Source organism: Mauremys mutica, chromosome 4 (genome assembly GCF_020497125.1).
Source record: "Mauremys mutica isolate MM-2020 ecotype Southern chromosome 4, ASM2049712v1, whole genome shotgun sequence".
Lineage (NCBI taxonomy): Eukaryota > Metazoa > Chordata > Testudines > Geoemydidae > Mauremys > Mauremys mutica.
Window position 1 is genome coordinate 49,649,109 of NC_059075.1, and position 19,969 is coordinate 49,669,077.

The 19,969-nt window shown below is 37.3% G+C and overlaps 1 protein-coding gene across 1 annotated transcript in view; it reads left to right on the top strand.

Moving 5' to 3' along the window:
• HECTD1 (HECT domain E3 ubiquitin protein ligase 1) overlaps nt 1-19,969 on the top strand; it is a 100,130-nt gene that overhangs the window by 69,478 nt on the left and 10,683 nt on the right. The window contains exons 25-34 of the mRNA XM_045013874.1: nt 2,846-3,682; nt 8,048-8,269; nt 11,123-11,256; nt 14,339-14,495; nt 15,329-15,551; nt 16,878-16,932; nt 17,183-17,365; nt 17,739-17,949; nt 18,025-18,110; nt 19,585-19,712. Coding sequence (XP_044869809.1) covers nt 2,846-3,682; nt 8,048-8,269; nt 11,123-11,256; nt 14,339-14,495; nt 15,329-15,551; nt 16,878-16,932; nt 17,183-17,365; nt 17,739-17,949; nt 18,025-18,110; nt 19,585-19,712 — 2,236 coding nt within the window. The remainder of the gene's footprint in view (nt 1-2,845; nt 3,683-8,047; nt 8,270-11,122; nt 11,257-14,338; nt 14,496-15,328; nt 15,552-16,877; nt 16,933-17,182; nt 17,366-17,738; nt 17,950-18,024; nt 18,111-19,584; nt 19,713-19,969) is intronic.

Below are 19,969 nucleotides of genomic sequence, written 5' to 3' on the forward strand. Positions count from 1 at the left end.
AATTGTTGTTGGAGTTATCTGTGTGATAAACACTTTATAGCATGTAAAATTGTCGATTAGTACAAGATGATGAACTATGCTTCATATCTGCATTATCTCAAGATACCTTTCTGCATTTCTTCTAGCTTAGCATTTGCAACATTTTTCTTGGCTTGCTTGCTTATTTATTTAATATTCTATACCTTTCCTATCTTGCTAGCTTCACTGGGATCAGGTGACTGTTGGCTTAATATAAAAGCAATTAACTTAATGTTAAGGGGCTGATGTAAGCCTACAAAAGCCATGGAAGTCAGAGCTCAGGAGGATATAGAGAGCTATCAAAGAGGCTACAGAACAGTGATGATTATACTGTCTGCTTCCTTGCTGTTTTTCCCTTCAAGTGTGCAATATCACCTAATTTCTGAGGCCTCCTGAATATATGATCACTCTTTCCTTAGCTCTTTATTTTTTCTGTGTGCAGTTGTTAGCCCTTTAATATTATTTAAAGACATAATATTGTTTGGATTTTTTTAAACTTCAGTGTAGCGTGTAGGGAACTTTTCCTTGGTCAGTACACTACTCTTAACAGATGCAGCCGCGCCCACAGCCATATTCTTATTTGCAATACCTTTCTAAGTATGATTGGTGAGTAGTATTTTTATCATGCAAATCTCCTAGTAAATAAATGGTTTATCTCCTTTTAAATAATAAAGTTTTAGCAAAATAAGTGAAACTACTGCTCAGCCTTCTCATGTGGTTATGTCAGATTACATAAAACATACCAGCAAATTCTTTATCCATACTATAGTCTTCCTATGCATTGTTGGAATATTGCAAGAAACATTCCAGTGACTTGAGTGGGACTACTCATTTCTGAATTTTAAGCAGATATTGAAGTGCTTTGTTGGACTGGGGCAAGATTCCTAATGCATAGAAAGTGACCTCATTATATATATGAAAAAAATTCATGTGAGCTTTTAAAAGAAGATAATCTAAAAATAATAGTGTAGGAAAGGTACTACTAACTAGGGAAAGTATATTTGGTTGTGCTTTTCCAAAGCATTGTCTCCTGAACCCCATAAGGAAATTCATATTTGTTTACCATGATAAGGGACATACCTCCCTATCTTTTGTGTAGAGTTTGGCAAGAAAAGCATTTGAAATCCTGAGTTTTTGATGGAGGAAAAGGAAAAACTCAAATTTTGTGTCTCCTTTCGCATGGCAATTTTCAGTTTGAGATGGCTTGAAACAGTTCATATAAAATCTCTTAAATGTTTATCAGTGCATAGTAAAAACAAAAATACTTCATAAACTGTAACACTGCTAAAGGGGATACCTATTTTTCAATGTGAAGATTGTGGCCATTTAAAAACACTCCTTTTCTCCAAAATGCAAGAGTGTGTTGGCCTAGTTTGAGAATTGCCTGTGAAGTTGTATTTTGTTCTAAAAAATTATGCCTTTTGGGTAGAACTTTGCACACACCAAAAAAGCATCTGATGATGCCAAAAGTACATTTTAATGTTTAACTTAAAAATAGCTCATATCTGTGTTTTTATTTGAGAAAATAAAATCTGCCTCTGGGCCTGACAGTTTTTAGGTCTCATTTCTTCCTGATGTCTCATAAAATGACATAAAAATTTGGGATTTTTTTTTTAGAGTTTAATGGAAAGTGCTGATCAGTTGAAACTGTCCTACCAAGTTTCATTATAACAACATATAGTAAAGCTTAAATTTAAAAAAAAACCAACCAAATACCCTTTATGAAACATTAAGATTGCGATAAACATTTAGACAAGCAAGAAATTAAAACATGAGTAACATTTTACCCTTTATACATGATGTGAGCAGTAGTAACAATAGTCTGAATTAAGGGTTTAGATGTTAAATTTACCTTTTGAACTTTCTTGCGTTACTCTTTTATCACAGTGGTGTTAGAAACATCTTCTAATAAAAGAATAGAAAACTTGCATCCCTTGTTAGAGCTATTTTCATCTCAAGTAATCAACTAGTCATTCTATTAAATTATTATTCTTTTGCAATTATAGAGTCCAAACCTCCCACCCTTACTCAAGCAAGTAGTCCTTACCTATATAATCCAGTGGAAGTCAGTGAGGCTATTCATGTGAGTAAGGAATGCAGGATTGGGCCCACATTAATTACTGAACTGAAAAACTGAGTTTCAGTAAAACTTTGTATTTTGAATTAGAATACAAAAATGAAAAAAGTCCCAGTTTAATCAATTTCATTTTTAAAATATGCATTCTATAACTTTAAAGATTCTGGCACACGTAATTTCAACTAAGCAACATATATAAAAGTGTTGTAATTATACAGTTTTGCAGAAATAAGTGAAGACATGAGAAATGTTAATACATAATTATGATTTTTGCTGACTTAACTTTCTTAATTTTTAAGGAATGAAATTCCTAAATTTAGGGGAAACTATTTGCATCCTTTGTTATAGTAAACATTTTATCTTACAAATACTTCAAGCCCAGTTATATGAAACTCTCATCCATCTTTAATTAAACTAAAGATTTTTTTTTTTAAAAGAAGAAATGTCTGTTTAATAGGCATCTAGTATGCCAAATTCCAGCCTGGAGCAAACATTTTTTTGGCTGGATTCTTAGACCCTGAAAATAGCGATTAATCAAGGCATGTGAATGCCAACTTAACTTAGTAAAACTATCAAATTATTTAAATTCCAAAACTTTTTTCATTTTAATTGGCACTGAAGGCTATTTACTAATTTTAGTAACTCAAAGATACAGCCCTGATGCAAAGCTGATCTCATATTGTGGAGCTACTGTCTTACACGCTCCTGTCTGCTTTCTGCTGGGTCTCATAAACTCCTGTCCCTTTCCAGGCTGGATTGATGTCACCTGGGATGCTGGTGGCTCTAACTCTTACCGTATGGGCACAGAAGGAAAGTTTGACCTCAAGCTTGCACCAGGGTACGACCCTGATTCAGCGGCATCACCCAAACCTGTTTCATCCACTGTTTCAGGCACAACGCAGTCATGGAGCAGCTTGGTGAAAAACAACTGTCCAGACAAGACGACTGCTGCTGCAGGCTCCTCAAGTAGAAAAGGAAGCAGCAGTTCTGTGTGTAGCGTGGCCAGTAGCAGCGACATCAGCTTGGGTTCGACCAAAATGGAGCGGAGATCAGAGAGTGTAATGGAACAGAATATAGTTTCAGGCACTGACGTCCACGAGCCAATTGTTGTTCTGTCTTCTGCTGATAATATGCCTCAAGCTGAAGTAGGGTCATCATCCAGTGCAAGCACCAGCACCTTAACAGCGGACATGGGAAATGAAAATGCAGAAAGGAAGTTAGGTCCTGACAATTCCATACGTACTCCTGGGGAGTCTAGTGCCATATCCATGGGAATTGTTAGTGTGAGCTCTCCTGATGTTAGTTCAGTATCTGAATTGACCAATAAAGAAGCAGCTTCCCAACGACCCCTTAGCTCTTCAGCAAGTAACAGACTTTCAGTGAGTTCTTTGTTGGCTGCTGGTGCTCCAATGAGCTCCAGTGCAAGTGTTCCTAATTTATCTTCACGTGAAACTTCTAGCTTGGAGTCCTTTGTACGAAGAGTGGCAAACATAGCACGTACCAATGCCACTAACAACATGAATTTAAGCCGAAGTAGCAGTGATAACAACACTAATACTTTGGGAAGGAATGTCATGAGCACTGCAAGTAAGTAAGATATATTTTTGTCAGAAAATGAGATCAAATGCTTCATGTAAGAGGGATGTGGAAGGATGTCTGCCCTTGGCTTCCTTTTGGACTTTAAATGTGGTCCATTCTGAAAGCTTGATATGGAATTTAACTACATCAGCTCCCATTTTCTGTGTTCTTGTATAACTCATGAAGAGTTCATTGTATTTGGGAAATGGCGTATTGCTGTTTCTTCACTAATTTGTAACTGTTTTGATGTCAACTGTCCTTGCTCCCTCTGGAGCATTCCCCAAACAAGAAAAGAAGTTTATTCTTGTAACACATTTTTGAAAACTTCAACAAAGTTAGAGATGCTGGAAAACTAACAGCAGCTGATTTATGAGGCTGGCTCTTTAATCTGTTCCATATTACATAAATTTACACACATGCAGAGGTCTGATCTGCCCTGAGGGAGAAAAGTATATATGTAATTACCAGTATTACTAGGGGATTTTCCTGCGCATTGTGAATTGATTCTGTAGACTTGAACTTAAAGAACACAATAAAGGAAAAAATAGTGTATAGTAGAAAGATATTTTAAAATTTCCATGAATTTAATTTCCCACTTAATATTAAGGCCAACTGCAATCCACTTTACATAATTCATTATGATGTATATAGTTTGTGTATAATTAAGGCTTTGATCCAACAAATCTTAGGCATATGCCTAACTTTAAGCATGTGTGTAGTTCCATTGTTTTCAATGGTACTGTATGTGTTTTAAGGCAAGATATGTGCTACAGTCCTTTGCTGGATTTAAGGTATAATAAGGGAAGTATATAAAATCCTGCTATTTGTTATGAGTTAGTTCATTCTTCTGAATTTTAGAATGGTCTTGTCTCTCACTTGGTGTATCACCGAACTTGTAGATGTTTGTTTTGTAAATTTGGCCAATTATAGTATTCAAATTAGGGGAAGGCATTGATGAGCAGCCTTTTATCAAATTGACCAAGTTCAGAGAAATGAAGTCATCCTAACCAGAAAGCAAGAATTCGGTTTCATATTAAAATTGCCATACCTTTTGTGTTCCTTTTCCTTGTATTCTTTTTCTCCAAATAGGTGAATGACCAGCCACAGTAAAAGGGATTGCTCCTTTTGTGTGTGTGCATGCGTGTTGATCTTTTTTCTTTGAATGATTATGTATAGAAAACTTTTCAGTTTGTTTTGCTATACATTCTTATGTTCATAAAGTGAGATCAGGAAAAATAATTTAACACTTTGGGGCAGGCATAAAGATAAAGGGGAATAGAGGGAGGAGTAGAGGAAGGAAGAGGTTACTGGCTTTTTGTTTCATAAAGCCAGGAGAACAGTGCCAGCAATGCCGAAGTTAATTTGTGTTGGAGGTGGGGGGAAAGGCTTTGATCGAAGACAGTAGTATGTGTTTTAATAGCACACTTAATTAGCTTCCTAGAATTTGGAAGCAGGTTAAGACATTTTGCAAAATGCAAATAAACCCAGTCCTTAACTTGCCAATTGCTTATTTCAAAATTAAATCTTTCCAAAAAAAAATTCTCTCCTTTTAGGAATTATTTTGAATTTTATAAAAGGAGCAAATTGCATCTCTACTAGATGCCTTAAAGAGGCACCAAGGACTAAATTCAGTAAGGGAACCGAACTTAGTGTGATGTATATGTAACCCACACACCTCCTAGGTGTGGTGTTCTGTCCCATCTAGTGGCACCGAGACCACTTAGAGAGAGGTTAATGAGTCTGTTCTACAGTCTTAGCTAAGAGCTATATGGCTTTAAGCTCAGGCTCATGCACTAAGCTCCAGAGGTCCCAGGTTCGATCCCGTCCGCCGCCGACCAGGGTCTGTCAGTGTTACAAGTGGGGGTTTGTTTGGGATATTTATCTGGGAAGACTCTGAAGCTTGGGACGCACTAGGGTTACCCATAGCTAAGTGGAAGGCCTGGAATTCAGATAAATTCTGCATATAGGCTTGTCCAGAAACCATCTGTCTGAAATTACAGATGATTGGGTCTGGAGATCTAGCTATAATGGTTGTAATTTAAAAATATCAGCATTTACCAGTAGTTACTATGCAGTGGTATCTGAGCTAACGAGTTTCTCTACGCTTATATGGTAACTGTGTAATAACAGCTGGCATGTGCTGACTTTGACTTCTACTGTACCTACTCCTTTAGCAATACAAGTTGCTACTAGAGTCTGTGGTTATGTATGAGAAGATATTCACACTATTATAATCCCCATTTTCAGGCTCTTAAAACTTGGGCCTGAAATTTCTCATGCTTGTCTTTAACCCAAAAGTTTATGGGTTGTTTTTTTGAAGAGGTTATGGGGCAGTGAGAGGTTTCTTTAGGAGGCAAAATTAGCTACTTGACGGAAACCTCAAACTTGACGGAAATCTAGTTTGTGAAATTAGTTTCAGGTACTGCCTGGGCCCTACCAATTTTTGTGGTTTTCCTATTTGCATTTTCCTAGTCTTAATTTTTAGCCTGTTGTATAAGACTCGGATCAACAAAGGTAAAATGACTGACTACAGAATGAAACAGAAGCAGTAACATTTCTTATACGCAGCTCTGTCAAATGCACTGAGTAAACAAACTGAATTTTTTTCTAAACTCTTTCTAATGTGATTAAATTGCTTGTGTCCCTTTTGGAAGCAATTTCCAAAATTGCTTTTTTAATAATTAAAAAGCTTATTTTTAAAACTTCAAACTTTGTATTTCACATGTTTTATAGAAATAATGTTTGAAAATGACACAGCATGCAACAAGCTATATTTTTATTATGGCCGGAGCGTGCAAACATGTACAATCTTTACTTCAGGCATGTGAGAAATCCCATTGAAGTCAACGGGACAATTCACGTGCTTAAAGTTAAACATGTGTGAAATATTTGCAGGATTGAGGCTTAAGTGTTTAATTTCTTACAGGTTTCAGAGTAGCAGCCGTGTTAGTCTGTATCTGCAAAAAGAACAGGAGTACTTGTGGCACCTTAAAGACTAACAAATTTATTTTAGCATGAAGATATACTGTACAGCACTGCACATATAATCATGGTCACCATGTAAATACCCAGAATTCTGCACATTGAATTACAGTAAACATAGCTGCACATATGTCAGTTATCATTAAAGTCCTACTTCCTTCGTGATATTGTGGATCCTGCAATATTGGGCTACCACTACAATTTTTATTGTAATTAGCTTATTTTGCACAGTCCACAAATTTGCATAGATTTTGAGTATGCATTTAGTACTGCACTAACAGTAAAATGTAAAAGGCTAAAGTGAATGGACTTGATTTCTACAGCAGTTGCATTAAGACTTTTATATAATCTTCCGAAGTTTATATTGTACTGGTCACCTTTTTTTTTTGGTAATGAATGTACTATTGTTGCAGCATAATGTCTCATTATTATATTAAAAAAAAAATGGCCAGGCACAACATAATACTTGAGTGTTTTAAAAAAAAAATTGCTGGAAGGATATAAACAAATAGGGCTTCTCTAGCTTTTCCAAATTATCACTATTAATAAAGGTCCATTATTACTTTTCTGCAATTTTCCATGTCTTGGCTGCAACTCAGCCACAATTATTTGAAGATCATCCAGCGATTCAAGTAGGGCCTTAATTATCATACATTTAAAGTAAAACACAGTTAGTGTATTTTATGAGTATGCTGTCACAGTTCACTTTTTTCTTGTTTTTACTCTTTAATGTTTTTTAAAAAGGTAAAGAAATATTACATTCAGAAATTGATTTTAAGATAAAATCATGGCTGAGATTTCTAACGCAAGTATGGAAATTAAGTTACATTTTTAATAGCACCTGTGACTGAAGCGCATTGCCCATATTAATGAATAAACACACTACATAGAAATAAACAAAGTACTACATATGTGAGAGAATGTCAGCTTAGGGTTTCTGTAGGATTTTTAAAATGCACAAAAATCAGAAGCTACAAAATTATATCGTTCCAATGTTGCCAACTGTCTTTTTGCAGTTAGAATATTTTCTCTGTATATCTATTAAATTGTATTGACATTAGTTAGAGAAGCAATCAAATCAGATTAAACTGGGTTTTAAAGATGATACTGCAGATTTCCAGGGAATTGTATACAGTGGGATGTATTTAATAAAATTTTGCTTAGTTTACATGGAGGTTGTCCAAACTGGATATGCGGTCTATTTAACACCCCAAACAGTTGCTTTACACCTCGGTATTTAGGACCCCTCTTCTTATAGGCCTCATAGACAGGTTACCCATGGTGACTTTCAAGCCAAAAAAAACACGTTTTTTTTTTTTTTTCAAACACAGGACTCATGCATGTAAATTGTGCTCTTCGAATCATTTATTTTATCTTACCATATCTTTATAGCTTCTCCTCTTATGGGTGCCCAAAGTTTTCCTAATCTGACTACAACTGGTACCACATCAACAGTGACCATGTCTACATCCAGTGTTACTAGCAGCAGCAATGTAGCTACAGCAACTACAGTTTTATCTGTTGGTCAGTCACTTAGTAACACTCTAACTACTAGCCTAACATCAACATCTAGTGAGAGCGATACAGGTCAGGAGGCAGAATATTCTTTATATGGTAAGTTTCATTTTTAAATGAACATAGCAGAACTCCCATTAATGATTTTCCTTTTCTTCCTTACCTTTTTTAATCGTTTTTTGTTTAGTATTTTATTTACTGAACAGTGTTTGAGAGTTGAGCTGTTCACCTGTCATTAGTTATGCAAGGCTGTACTCATTCAAAGGAATTTTGATGTAATGTCAGTTTCTCTATACTTTTTGTTTTTTTTATAGTCTAAATCTCTCTCCTGCACTCTTACTGATTTTTTATTTTTATGTAGGCATTTAAATATTATATTTGATTTTTTTTTTTAAATTGGACCAATGAGTTTAATGCCTAAAACAGGGATCGGCAACCTTTCAGAAGTGCTGTGCTGAGTCTTAATTTATTCATTCTAATTCAAGGTTTTGCGTGCTAGTAATACATTTTAACAGTTTTAGCAGGTCTCTTTCTATAAGTCTATAATATATAACTAAACTATTGTATATAAAGTAAATAAGGTTTTTTAAATGTTTCAGAAACTTCATTTAAAATTAAATTAAAATGCAGAGCCCCCCGGACCGGTGGCCAGGACCCGGGCAGTGTGAGTGCCACTGAAAATCAGCTTGCGGGCCGCCTTTGGCACGCGTGCCATAGGTTGCCTACCCCTGGTCTAAAACATTCAGTAAATAGGCGTATTTTAAAATCAAACATTCTTCTTTGTGTGTTGTATAAGTATATTGCTCCAGATTTTTAAAGGTATTTAGACATTGCTGTGCTTAGCATTGCAGTTCCTAACTGATTTGAGACCCTAAATATCATTTTCAAAAGGGTCTGAATCCCTTTTTGAAGATGAGATTTAGGATCCTAAACCAGTTAGCTGTTGCAATGCTGTACACAACAGTGCCTAAATACCTTTCAAAAATCCAGGCCATGGCCTTTTATCTCAGACAACACATTTTATTTTATGAAAGAGTAGTGTGTGTGGTTCCAGGAATCCCAATACCAGAGGAATGTCAACAAATTGAAGGGAATGATTAAGAGGATGGAATGATCTTATTTATGAGGAAAGACACAAAAGAACTTAAACGCACAATACACATTGGCCTAGCTAAATGATAACTATGGGATAGGATAAACAGTTAAAGGGTGTAAATACTAAAATGGAAAAGGGGGAATCTAAGGCCTGGTCTACACTTGGGGGGAGGGAGGGGGAATCGACGTCCGCAGCTCCCCCGTTGACTCCGCCACCGCCGTTCGCGGTGGTGGAGTCCCGGAGTCGACAGGAGCGCGTTCGGAGTTCGATATATCGCGTCTAGATGAGACGCGATATATCGAACTCGGAGAAGTCGATTGCTACCCGCCGATCCGGGCGAGTAGTATGGACGTACCCTAAGGTGAGTGATACATAGGAGTTAAAGGGATGAAATTGAGCCAAGGCTGGATATCAGGAAACACTTAGTAGCATAGAGTCTTATTAAACTGGGGAATAGCCTCCTAAGGGAAGTCATGAGAGCTCCATTACATAAGTCATTTAAAACTAAAATGAACAAAGCACTTAAAGAATGTAGAGAAAAGTTCTGTCTTGGGCCCTCATCTAATGTCCATTCACTTCAACGGATTAGGCCCGTTTGGAGGGGATTGGTCAAGATGTCTGAATATGCCTTTTCCATTTCTAATTTCTTTGATTCTGTGATACTAAATGGAACCAGTGTCACTCAAATATCTACATGTTGACAAAAACTTTTGTTCTGGCTCGGTGGCTGGGCTTAACGTACACCGTATTCAGGAGAGACTGATGTGGTAGTTGTCTTAGAATTCCTGCTGGAGTCTTGGGAATGGCGCAGAGATTGCTTGGATAGATGAACCTATTTGTTGTTCTCTGGTAGAACCTCCGTAGCAGAGGTGTGGAAGTATGAAGAAAGAATCAGAAAATATATATGCAGTAAAAAACCCTCTTTAGTAGACACTAGGGGAGTGTGGGTGAGCTGTATGCCCATACCAAGGCTTTTGTTGCATAATTCTTAACACCATTTTTAAAGATAAAATGTATAATATCAAAAGTCTGTTATATTATGTCATTTGTAAGGCTCCGTGTCTGTCACAGAGGTTGCGGAAGTCATGGATTCTGTGACTTCTGCAGCGGCTCCCAGCTAATATTTAGTCGGGTATTTATAGTACAAGTCATGGACAGGTCATGGGCCGTGGATTTTTGATTATTGCCTGTGATCTGTCTGTGACTTTTTTACTAAAAATACCCATGATTATATCATAGCCGTAGTCATGTATTATGGTTTGGAACACACACTTAATGTTAGTAAAAAGTACACCATCGATTTGAAATTAGTTCTAAAAATGAGTTAAAAGTAGTTGAAGGTCGTAACCACCCCCAAATACCACTCTCCATCTTTCTAGTTTTACAGTCCACATATTTACACAAATATGAAAGACCCAAACAGAAGGGGAAACTGACTGTGTGACTGTATATAAAATGCTATGAAATACATAATGTAAACTGAAGAGGTAAAGGTTTTTTCCCCCATCGTTATCAGTTCTGTGATTTTTAGGTGTTACTTCTAACAAGCACATATACTGTGTTACTTCTAACAAGCACATTAGAAGCACATATACTGCTAAACATTTTTACTGTATCCTTTGAACAGACTCCTGTTTCTTTGCCAAGTGTGCTATCTTAGGTGCTTTACCTTTTTTTTTTTTTCTTTTCCACACACATTGCCAGAGTATCTTGGACTAGGTTTTAGCCCTGTCTTCCTTAATAGTTATTTTGTTTAAATTAGATCTGTTTTCATTCTTTCTCCTCTGCTTTTAGTTTTCAAAATGATTTCAGTTTTTTAAAAAATGGGTTTGTGTCCCTTTTTATTTTATATATAGATTTTCTTGATAGCTGCCGGGCAAGTACTCTATTAGCAGAGTTAGAGGATGATGAGGATCTGCCTGAGCCAGATGAGGAAGATGATGAAAATGAAGATGACAATCAAGAAGATCAGGAATATGAAGAAGTTATGGTATAGTATATACCTACCATACAAAAATACTTTTCAGTTAAATAAAGTATGTATATTAAAGGATATGTAAAAAACCCATAGATATGCTGGCAATGTGGAGACCTAGAACTGGCTTTTCTATCCTTAGAGCTTATTTAGAGTTATAATAAATACACAAGAGTACCCGTCCCGTGTTCTGAGTCAACTTGACAAATTCTTAAAACAATTCATCATAAATAGATGTTGACAGTTACTCGTTACTAGAACTATGCCATCATTAACATAAATATACCAAATTAATAAATCTCACCAATTAAACCACTGTACTACCTCCACAATCTGACCCTTGTTCTGTTGGCCAGCAATTAAAAATAGGGCTTGCAGTGTGCCCTGAACGCTAATAAGCTTGGACTGTTACAGACCGTGATCAGGGAATGAAAGTTAAAAGGTGCAGGGCCTAGATAGTATCAGAGGGGTAGCCGTGTTAGTCTGGATCTGTAAAAGCAACAAAGAATCCTGTGGCACCTTATAGACTAACAGACGTTTTGCAGCATGAGCTTTCGTGGGTGAATACCCACTTCTTCAGATGCAAGTGATAGTGAGTGCCCTTTCACCAGCCCCTTCTTTTTTGTACCAAAGGAGCTCAGGTGCTTCCATGGCAGTATCTCATAAGGAGAAAAAGAAATTTCTAACACTGGCAGATCACAGCCTTTTCAGACCTTTATAGGCCAAAACCAGCATCTTAGAATCAGCCCAGAAACCAGTGAACAGCCAGTTCAGATCATAGACCACCAGTATAATGTGCTCATGAAATGACACACAACGTAACAAATAGTCTGCCAAATTCTGAGTACCCGCTGCAGTTTCTGGGTGGATTTAAGACACAGCCACATCTAGAGAGCATTGTAGTAGTGTAATCTCCAGGTGACAAAGAAAATGATGATAGTTGCATCCAAAGTTTACAGTTCACTGTCAACATCAAAAGCAGTGAGTACAACCTTCTGGCTGTGTGCAAGTAAAAAAAGCTGATCTGCCATAGCTGCTACCTTCTCTCCTGTTATCAGTTGGAAGTCTAATCAGACTCCCGGACAGAGAACCTGGTCCACAAATGATGGTAACACAACTTCAATAACAAGAGCCAGTGTTATTCTGGCCAGGACTTCTACTTGCTTCCCCTAGGGGAAGCGATTCTCAACCAGGGATATGCGTACCCTGGGGATATGCAGAAGTCTTCCAAAGGGTACATCAACTCATCTAGATATTTGCCTGGTTTTACAACAAGGCACTGGTGAAGTCAGTACCAACTAAAATTTCATAGCGGCAATGACTTGTTTATACTGCTCTATATACTATACACTGAAATGTAACTGCAGTATTTATATTCCAATTGATTTATAATTATATGGTAAAAATGAGAAAGTAAGCAGTTTTTCAATAATAGTGTGCTGTGTATTTTTGTCTGATTTTTGTAAGCAAATAGTTGAGAGGTGAAACTTGAGGGTACCCAAGACAAATCAGACTCCTGAAAGGGGTACAGTCGTCTGGCAAGGTTGACCAGCATCACTTCAGACTTTAGATTTAATTTCAGTAGCTTTGTTAAAAAAAAAAAAAAAAAAGTGCAATATATTTAAAAATCCTTAAAAAAACACACACACAGGTCTTGCCTGACCCATTGTGATTGATTCCATGCTCTAGTTTGGTTCCTTGATAGCTGTGATGTCACAGTATGTATGTGCTTGGACCTCAGAAAAGGAGGTGGCCAGAATGGATGTTGCAGGAGCTAAAATGGGAAACATAAGACTTCTGGTGGTAATGGTTCTGAATTTCCTGTTAGTTTGCCTATAGAGTAATTTATCACATCTTCTCAGATGTGTTGAACCCCTAAAATCACCTTGACATCATTGGGATTCATGTGTGCTCACACTTTTGTAAATCTGGCCATTTAGATGCCAGATTTAGAAACCTAATTTTAGGAATCCAAGTTTGACAGCTTTGGCCTTACTATTTTATCTTTCAAGGTTTCCTTAAACATTTCAGATATTTCCATGGAAATTTGTGAACAACCTCTTGTGGCTAATTCAATGTGCAAATTGAAGTATTTTTAAATCCTAATTTTTGTTAGTGAATAAGAGATCCTAAAGAGACTAATTAACGAGATCTCTTTAATTAACTGGAAGCGGCAATGGTTGTGCTTTCCAGTTAATTAAGCATTTAGGATCTCTAATTCCAGTTAATTATTTTTAAGGCTAAAATTTAGTCATGGGTATTTTTAGTAAAAGTCATGGGCAATAAACAAATATTCACCGCCCATGACCTGTCCATGAGTTTTACTATAAATGCCCCTGACTTAATCTTAGCTGCTCCTTGGGCCCCAGGACACTGCTGCTGTTCTGGGGCCACCCACTGGGATATGGCTGGCCCTAGGGCTGCTGAAAGTGTGGAAGTCATGGAGGTCACGTATCCATGACTTGTGTGACTTCTGTGACAGACTCTCAGCCTTAATTATTTTCCCTGTTGTTTTGTATTGATGAATAAAATTGTTGGGAGTGGAAGGGAGTGCATTTGTAGCTACAGACAGAGTCAATTTGTGAATAGTGTCAGAGGGGTAGCTGTGTTAGTCTGGATCTGTAAAAAGCGACAGAGTCCTGTGGCACCTTGTAGACTGACAGACGTATTGGAGCATAAGCTTTCGTGTCAGACAAAATACCCACTTTGTCTGACATCTGATGAAGTGGGTATTCACCCACGAAAGCTTATGCTCCAATACGTTTGTTGGTCTATAAGGTGCCACAGCACTTTTTGTCAATTTGTGAATAGTATTCCCAATGTGTATTTAATAGTAGTATTTCCAAAATGTAGATCTCAAAGCACTTTACAAAAATGGGTAAGTATAGTTAAGTCCCATTTTTCAGTTGAAAAAAATGGAGGTTTTGACCTTGCTGAAGGTGACTTAAGAAGTTAGATCTTGGGAATAGAACCCCAGTACCTCCTTTCTAGTTCTCTTTTAGTTTTACCTTTTATATAACTCTGCTTTATTTTGTAACTAGTCCTTTTTGTTTAACTGTTGATCAAATGGTTTCTGTGTGGAATCTTGTTTCAACAGGAAGAAGAAGAGTATGAAACTAAAGGTGGACGCAGAAGAACGTGGGATGATGACTATGTATTGAAACGTCAGTTTTCTGCTTTGGTTCCCGCTTTTGACCCAAGACCTGGCCGTACTAATGTCCAACAGACAACTGATCTAGAAATCCCTCCACCAGGTATGTTGGAAGAACACTGAGGCTACATCTACACTGCAGTTAGACACCCACGGCTGGCCCATGCCAGCTGGCTCGGGCTGCAGGGCTGTTGAATTGCAGTGTAGACTTCAGAGCTCTGGCAGCTGCCCACCTTGCAGGATCCCAGAGCCTGGGTCGCAGCCTGAGCCTGAAGTCTACTCTGCAATGAAATAGTCCCACAGTCCAAGCCTCATGAGTCTCCATCAGCTGGCATGGGCCAGCCGCTGGTGTCGAATTTTGCCCTGAGATTGCTTGTTCACACTGTAAAAGCAAGTTACTGTAGGTCTTTTTCTTTCTATCTGTAGTGCCCAATAACTGGAAGAGAGTTGTGGCTTCAGCCTGCAAGGGGTGTACAATAAATAGCCATCCTTAGTACAAAAAAATTGAAAGGACCCAGTATAAAGGGATGATATTAAGGCTTGAAGGAGAAATTTAAGTGCATCTGGTAATTTAAAGGGAAGGATGTTGTCAGGTCCCTTGCAATCCTCTGCTACTATGGGAGAACCTGATAGTGAAATTGAATGAAAGAAATAAAGTAAACTATTCTGCTTTCATTGTCAAAGCTGATAAATTCAAAAAGTAAACAAACAAGTAAATCTAGATTTCAGGGATTCCTTTAGCTGTTAGATACATCATGCTGTTTTTAATATAATTTTATCCTGACACAGTTCCTTTCGGATATAGACATTTAATATTAAATCAGTAAATGTTCTTATAAGGGCATATTATTATTAATGTTAAGTAGTATGTGTGGAGAGTACTTATGTTTCATGAATTTCTTGTTAATTGTTTCTTAAATGATTTTACAAATACAGGTACACCCCACTCAGAACTCCTGGAAGAAGTTGAATGTATGCCATCACCTCGTTTAGCTCTTACCTTGAAAGTTACAGGTCTTGGTACAACTCGGGAAGTAGAGTTACCCCTAACAAATTTCCGATCTACAATCTTTTACTATGTACAGAAATTACTGCAGCTTTCCTGTAATGGCAATGTGAAATCTGATAAACTTAGACGTATTTGGGAGCCAACATACACGTAAGAGATTATAAATATATCAATGCATCTATAGTGGTTTTATTTGAGGATGACTGACTAAGAAATTGCTGTAAAAATGCATGTTAAGATTTGTGACTGCTTTTTTTCTCAAAAGAAGCAAAGAAACTGATACCATATGCAACTAATAACTTGAGGGTGAGAAGAGGGATTTTGCAGCAATGTAGAGTGGATCTGAAGAGGGTTGCTTCTGCCTGCTGCTCTTCTAAAAATGCAGTGTTGAAGGAGGTGCTGGGAAATAATCAGCATCCATAATAAAACAGGACTGTGATGGCCTCCTGGGGATGTGATTCACTCCCTGGCCATACCCTGCAATATAGACTTTATGTAAAAGATGTAAACCTTTCTTACATTCTGTTGCTTGTATTATAATTTTTTATCTAAGTTATTTTATTGCAGATTCATTGTGGTTTTTGTAGTGCTTTCTAGAGTTTGGCATGGCTGATTTTGTATCTCTAATCTCAGTAATGAAATTAGTGTTCATTACAGTAGGGAGGTTTTCCATTCTATGAACTGTGAAACATGATACACTATTAATGTATTTTGGTTTTCTTCTGAGTCCCTATCCCATTTATCTTTTCAGTAGTAGTGTATGTTTACTCATCCTTACCTTGTATCCAAGGAACTAACAGGTTTTTCTCTAAGAAGCCATTTTCAGTATTGTTCCCTGAGGATATGTCTGTGCTTCAATTAGGAGGTATGTTTGTAGCAGGTGTAGACGTACCTGAGCTACCTTTGATCTAGTTAGCCTGATCTACTTTAGAAACCTTCTGTCATGTGCTTCAGGGTATATCTACTCTGAATTCAGGAAGTGTGATTGCAAAATAGGTAGACATATCCGAGCTACCTATTGATATAGCTAGATCAAAGCTAGCTCCAGTAACAATAGCAGTGAAACCGTGGCAACAGAAGAGGCTGCATGTACTATCCCCATCACCCCGCAGGACTCCAGTACAGATGTGAGCAGCTGCCAGGGCTTCACTGCTATTGCTACTTGAGCTCACTTTGATCTAGCTACATCAAGATAGCTCAGATATGTCTACATATGTTTCAGTCACACCTCCCGATTGTAGTGTAGACATACCCTGAGCATGAGTTTAAGTGTTCTGCTGAGTTGGGACATCTCACACTTGCTACCTGGAAGAACTGCTGCTACTGCTCTTTCGCAACTTCCAACGATAAAGTATAACTGCAGAATGTAGAGGCTGTACTAAGGATTCTGAGTGAATCAATATAGCATTATTTAAATATCTTCTGCTATTCTGAAAAGCTATTTAAAAACATTAACACTAATGTTTTCATGTTTAGAATCATGTACAGAGAAATGAAGGATTCTGATAAAGAGAAAGAGAGTGGAAAAATGGTAAGACTCATTTTGGTACTTCTGCTAATCCCTACATTGTGTGGCTGTTTAAACTATAACAAAACAAATCATTGCAGTTTGTGAAACGCAACATTTTTTTAAAAAGCACTAACATAGTTCTTGAATATTTAGAAGATATGAGTGAAAAATTTTGTAAATGCATGTTCCTAAAGAAATTGTGTATAATGCATGTGAAATCTATAGGACTTTACAATCAGGAAAGACCAACATTTGGTGGTTCCTGTTGTAGGGTTGCTGGTCAATAGAGCATGTGGAACAGTACCTTGGCACTGATGAATTACCAAAGAATGACTTGATAACCTACCTGCAGAAGAATGCAGACTCAGCTTTCCTGCGCCACTGGAAATTAACCGGCACTAATAAAAGTATTAGGAAAAACAGAAATTGTTCTCAGCTCATAGCTGCATACAAGGTATATGTCCGCATCCAAACATTTTTTTTTGGTTGGGAATGGCTGTGTGCTTCGTTTTGCAGCTTTGAAGGTTCTTGAGGAGGAGGGGTGTGAGATGTGACTACAAAATTGCTGTATGGTTCATGTGCCAATATCAAGTTTAGTCTTTGCTGGCTCCATTTCTTTTATATGCCTTTTTGTCAAGAGCATTAATATTAAAAAGCGCTCAAATCATAGTCTGGACCATAGTACTGTTTGTACTTTTAAAAGTTTTAATATTCTAAAAGGCTAAACACAGTAAGCCATTCTTGTTTGTAAAGTGATTAATTTACTTTGATACACAGTTGTAAAAATACTAGTCTCTATATTTTCATTCTAATAACCCTTTTTACAGGATTTTTGTGAGCATGGATCCAAGTCTGGGTTGAGCCAAGGAGCCAATTCCACTCTTCAGAACTCTGACATTCTTAGTTTGGCAAGAGAACAACCTCAGGCCAAAGCTGGTAGTGGGCAGAATTCCTGTGGTGTGGAAGATGTTTTACAGTTACTCCGTATTCTGTATATAGTTGCAAGTGACCCTTACTCAACACGAACTTCTCAAGAAGGTTTGTAAGTAGTCTAACATGGTTTACTCAGCACTTTACAAAAACAAAATAAACAAGTTCTGTTCATATTTTCAGAAGGAGATGAGCAGCTTCAGTTTAATTTTCCACCAGATGAATTCACAAGCAAAAAAATCACTACAAAAATTCTGCAACAGATTGAGGTAAACATAATATAAATGCTATAATTTTAAGACTGTTTATATTCTTGATTGCTTTGGTTGTATGAAATTTAATTGCTGATTTGATCATTTAGACTTCTGGATTCTTTTGCCCTTATTTGTCACATAGGTAAACTTATTTCCCTATTTTTAAAATAATTACTTTTTTTTTAAAGCAATACAGTCTAACCAATCCAGATATAAAATATGGTGGAAAAAGAGGAATCTAATAAAATATTAAAGATTGCACAAATGTTGTGCCCTCCAGCCCATGAAAAATAAATCAGCTGAGCCTACTAAAATGGAAAAATCAGTCAATTTATTAAAAAAAAACAAAACACCAAGTACTTGTGGCTCCCTAGAGACCAACACATTTATTTGGGAATAAGCTTTTGTGGGCTAAAGCCCACTTAATCAGATGCATGCAGTGGAAAATACCGCGCGCGCGCGCACACACACACAAATGGGGATTGCCATACCAACTCTAAGGACACTAATCAATTAAGGTGGGCTATTGTCAGCAGGAGAAAAAAAACTTTTGTAGTGATAATCAGGATGGCCCATTTCAAACAATTGACAAGAAGGTGTAAGTTACAGTAGGGGAAAAATTAGCATGTAGAAATAGATATTTGTGTGACATTTTGATGGAGTGCCATTGCATAGGTATAACTCCTTTGACGACAATAGCATTGCATTGGTGTAACTGAGGAAAGGATCTGGCCTTCAGTATCTGTATTACTGATATTGAGAGCTAAAAAGAACTTGATATTTAGATCAGACTGAGCTTGCAAGACTGGCACTTAGAAAATCCATCTTTTTATATGTAAACTGATCAAATTTGATATGAAGTTGCTGATGCACAATAAAAATGAAACTTGAAGATATGCTATTTTTAAAGTGGAACCACATTTTATATCTAATAATTCTGACATTCCTGATTCTTAAAAATTCTTCAGTTCCTTCGCTCATTTTTTGTGTGCATCCTTTAAGGTCAATCAAAATTGCTTCAATTTTTTTTCCAGATAGCTAGATAATGGCCTCAAGTTCTATAAATGAGTTGCCTGAAGTCTTCAGATTTTTCTTTCAAGTTTTTCGTGGTCCTGTGTAGGACATCTAGGTGCTTACATTATCTTTGCTCTGCTTAATCATTCCTGCAGTATTAATAAGCAGATCAGGAGAGACTGTATTCTCAGGGGAAAAAAACGTTGGTCCTTGGTACTTCTCTCCCATCCCTTGTCCCAGTGGTTCATTATATTTCTCAGTGGCTGGCTTGCCTTCAGGCACCTTACATCCCACTCAGACAGAGTCCTTGAAATTTCATCAGCCTTTTCATTCACTGATTTTAAAAAATGATTTTTACCCCAGCAGGTGTAAAAAGTCGGTTCAGAGTAAACCTTGTTCTCTGTGCATCTGTCGATCATGTTGTTTGGCAACCTGACCCGGTATTTTAAACAGTTATTTCTATGTTAAATTACAGGAACCATTGGCACTAGCAAGTGGCGCTTTGCCAGATTGGTGTGAACAGTTAACTAGCAAGTGTCCATTCTTAATACCATTTGAAACTAGACAGCTGTATTTTACTTGCACAGCATTTGGAGCATCAAGGTAAGAGACGTGATCATATCAGAATGAATGTATTCTGAGATGTCTTGATTGTTTATTTAGGTTTTACAGTTCACTGTAAAACCTTTCTTTGACTTCCCTTAGCATGAAAAATTGTAGGAGTGTTTTTCTTTCCCTACCCCCTATCCGCGCCACCTCCCCCCACCCCCCCACTTCTCTCCCCCTGATAGCCCCCCTGGGGACTCCTGCCCCATCCCTTGACTGCCCCCCCAGGACCCCTGCCCCATCCAACCCCTCTT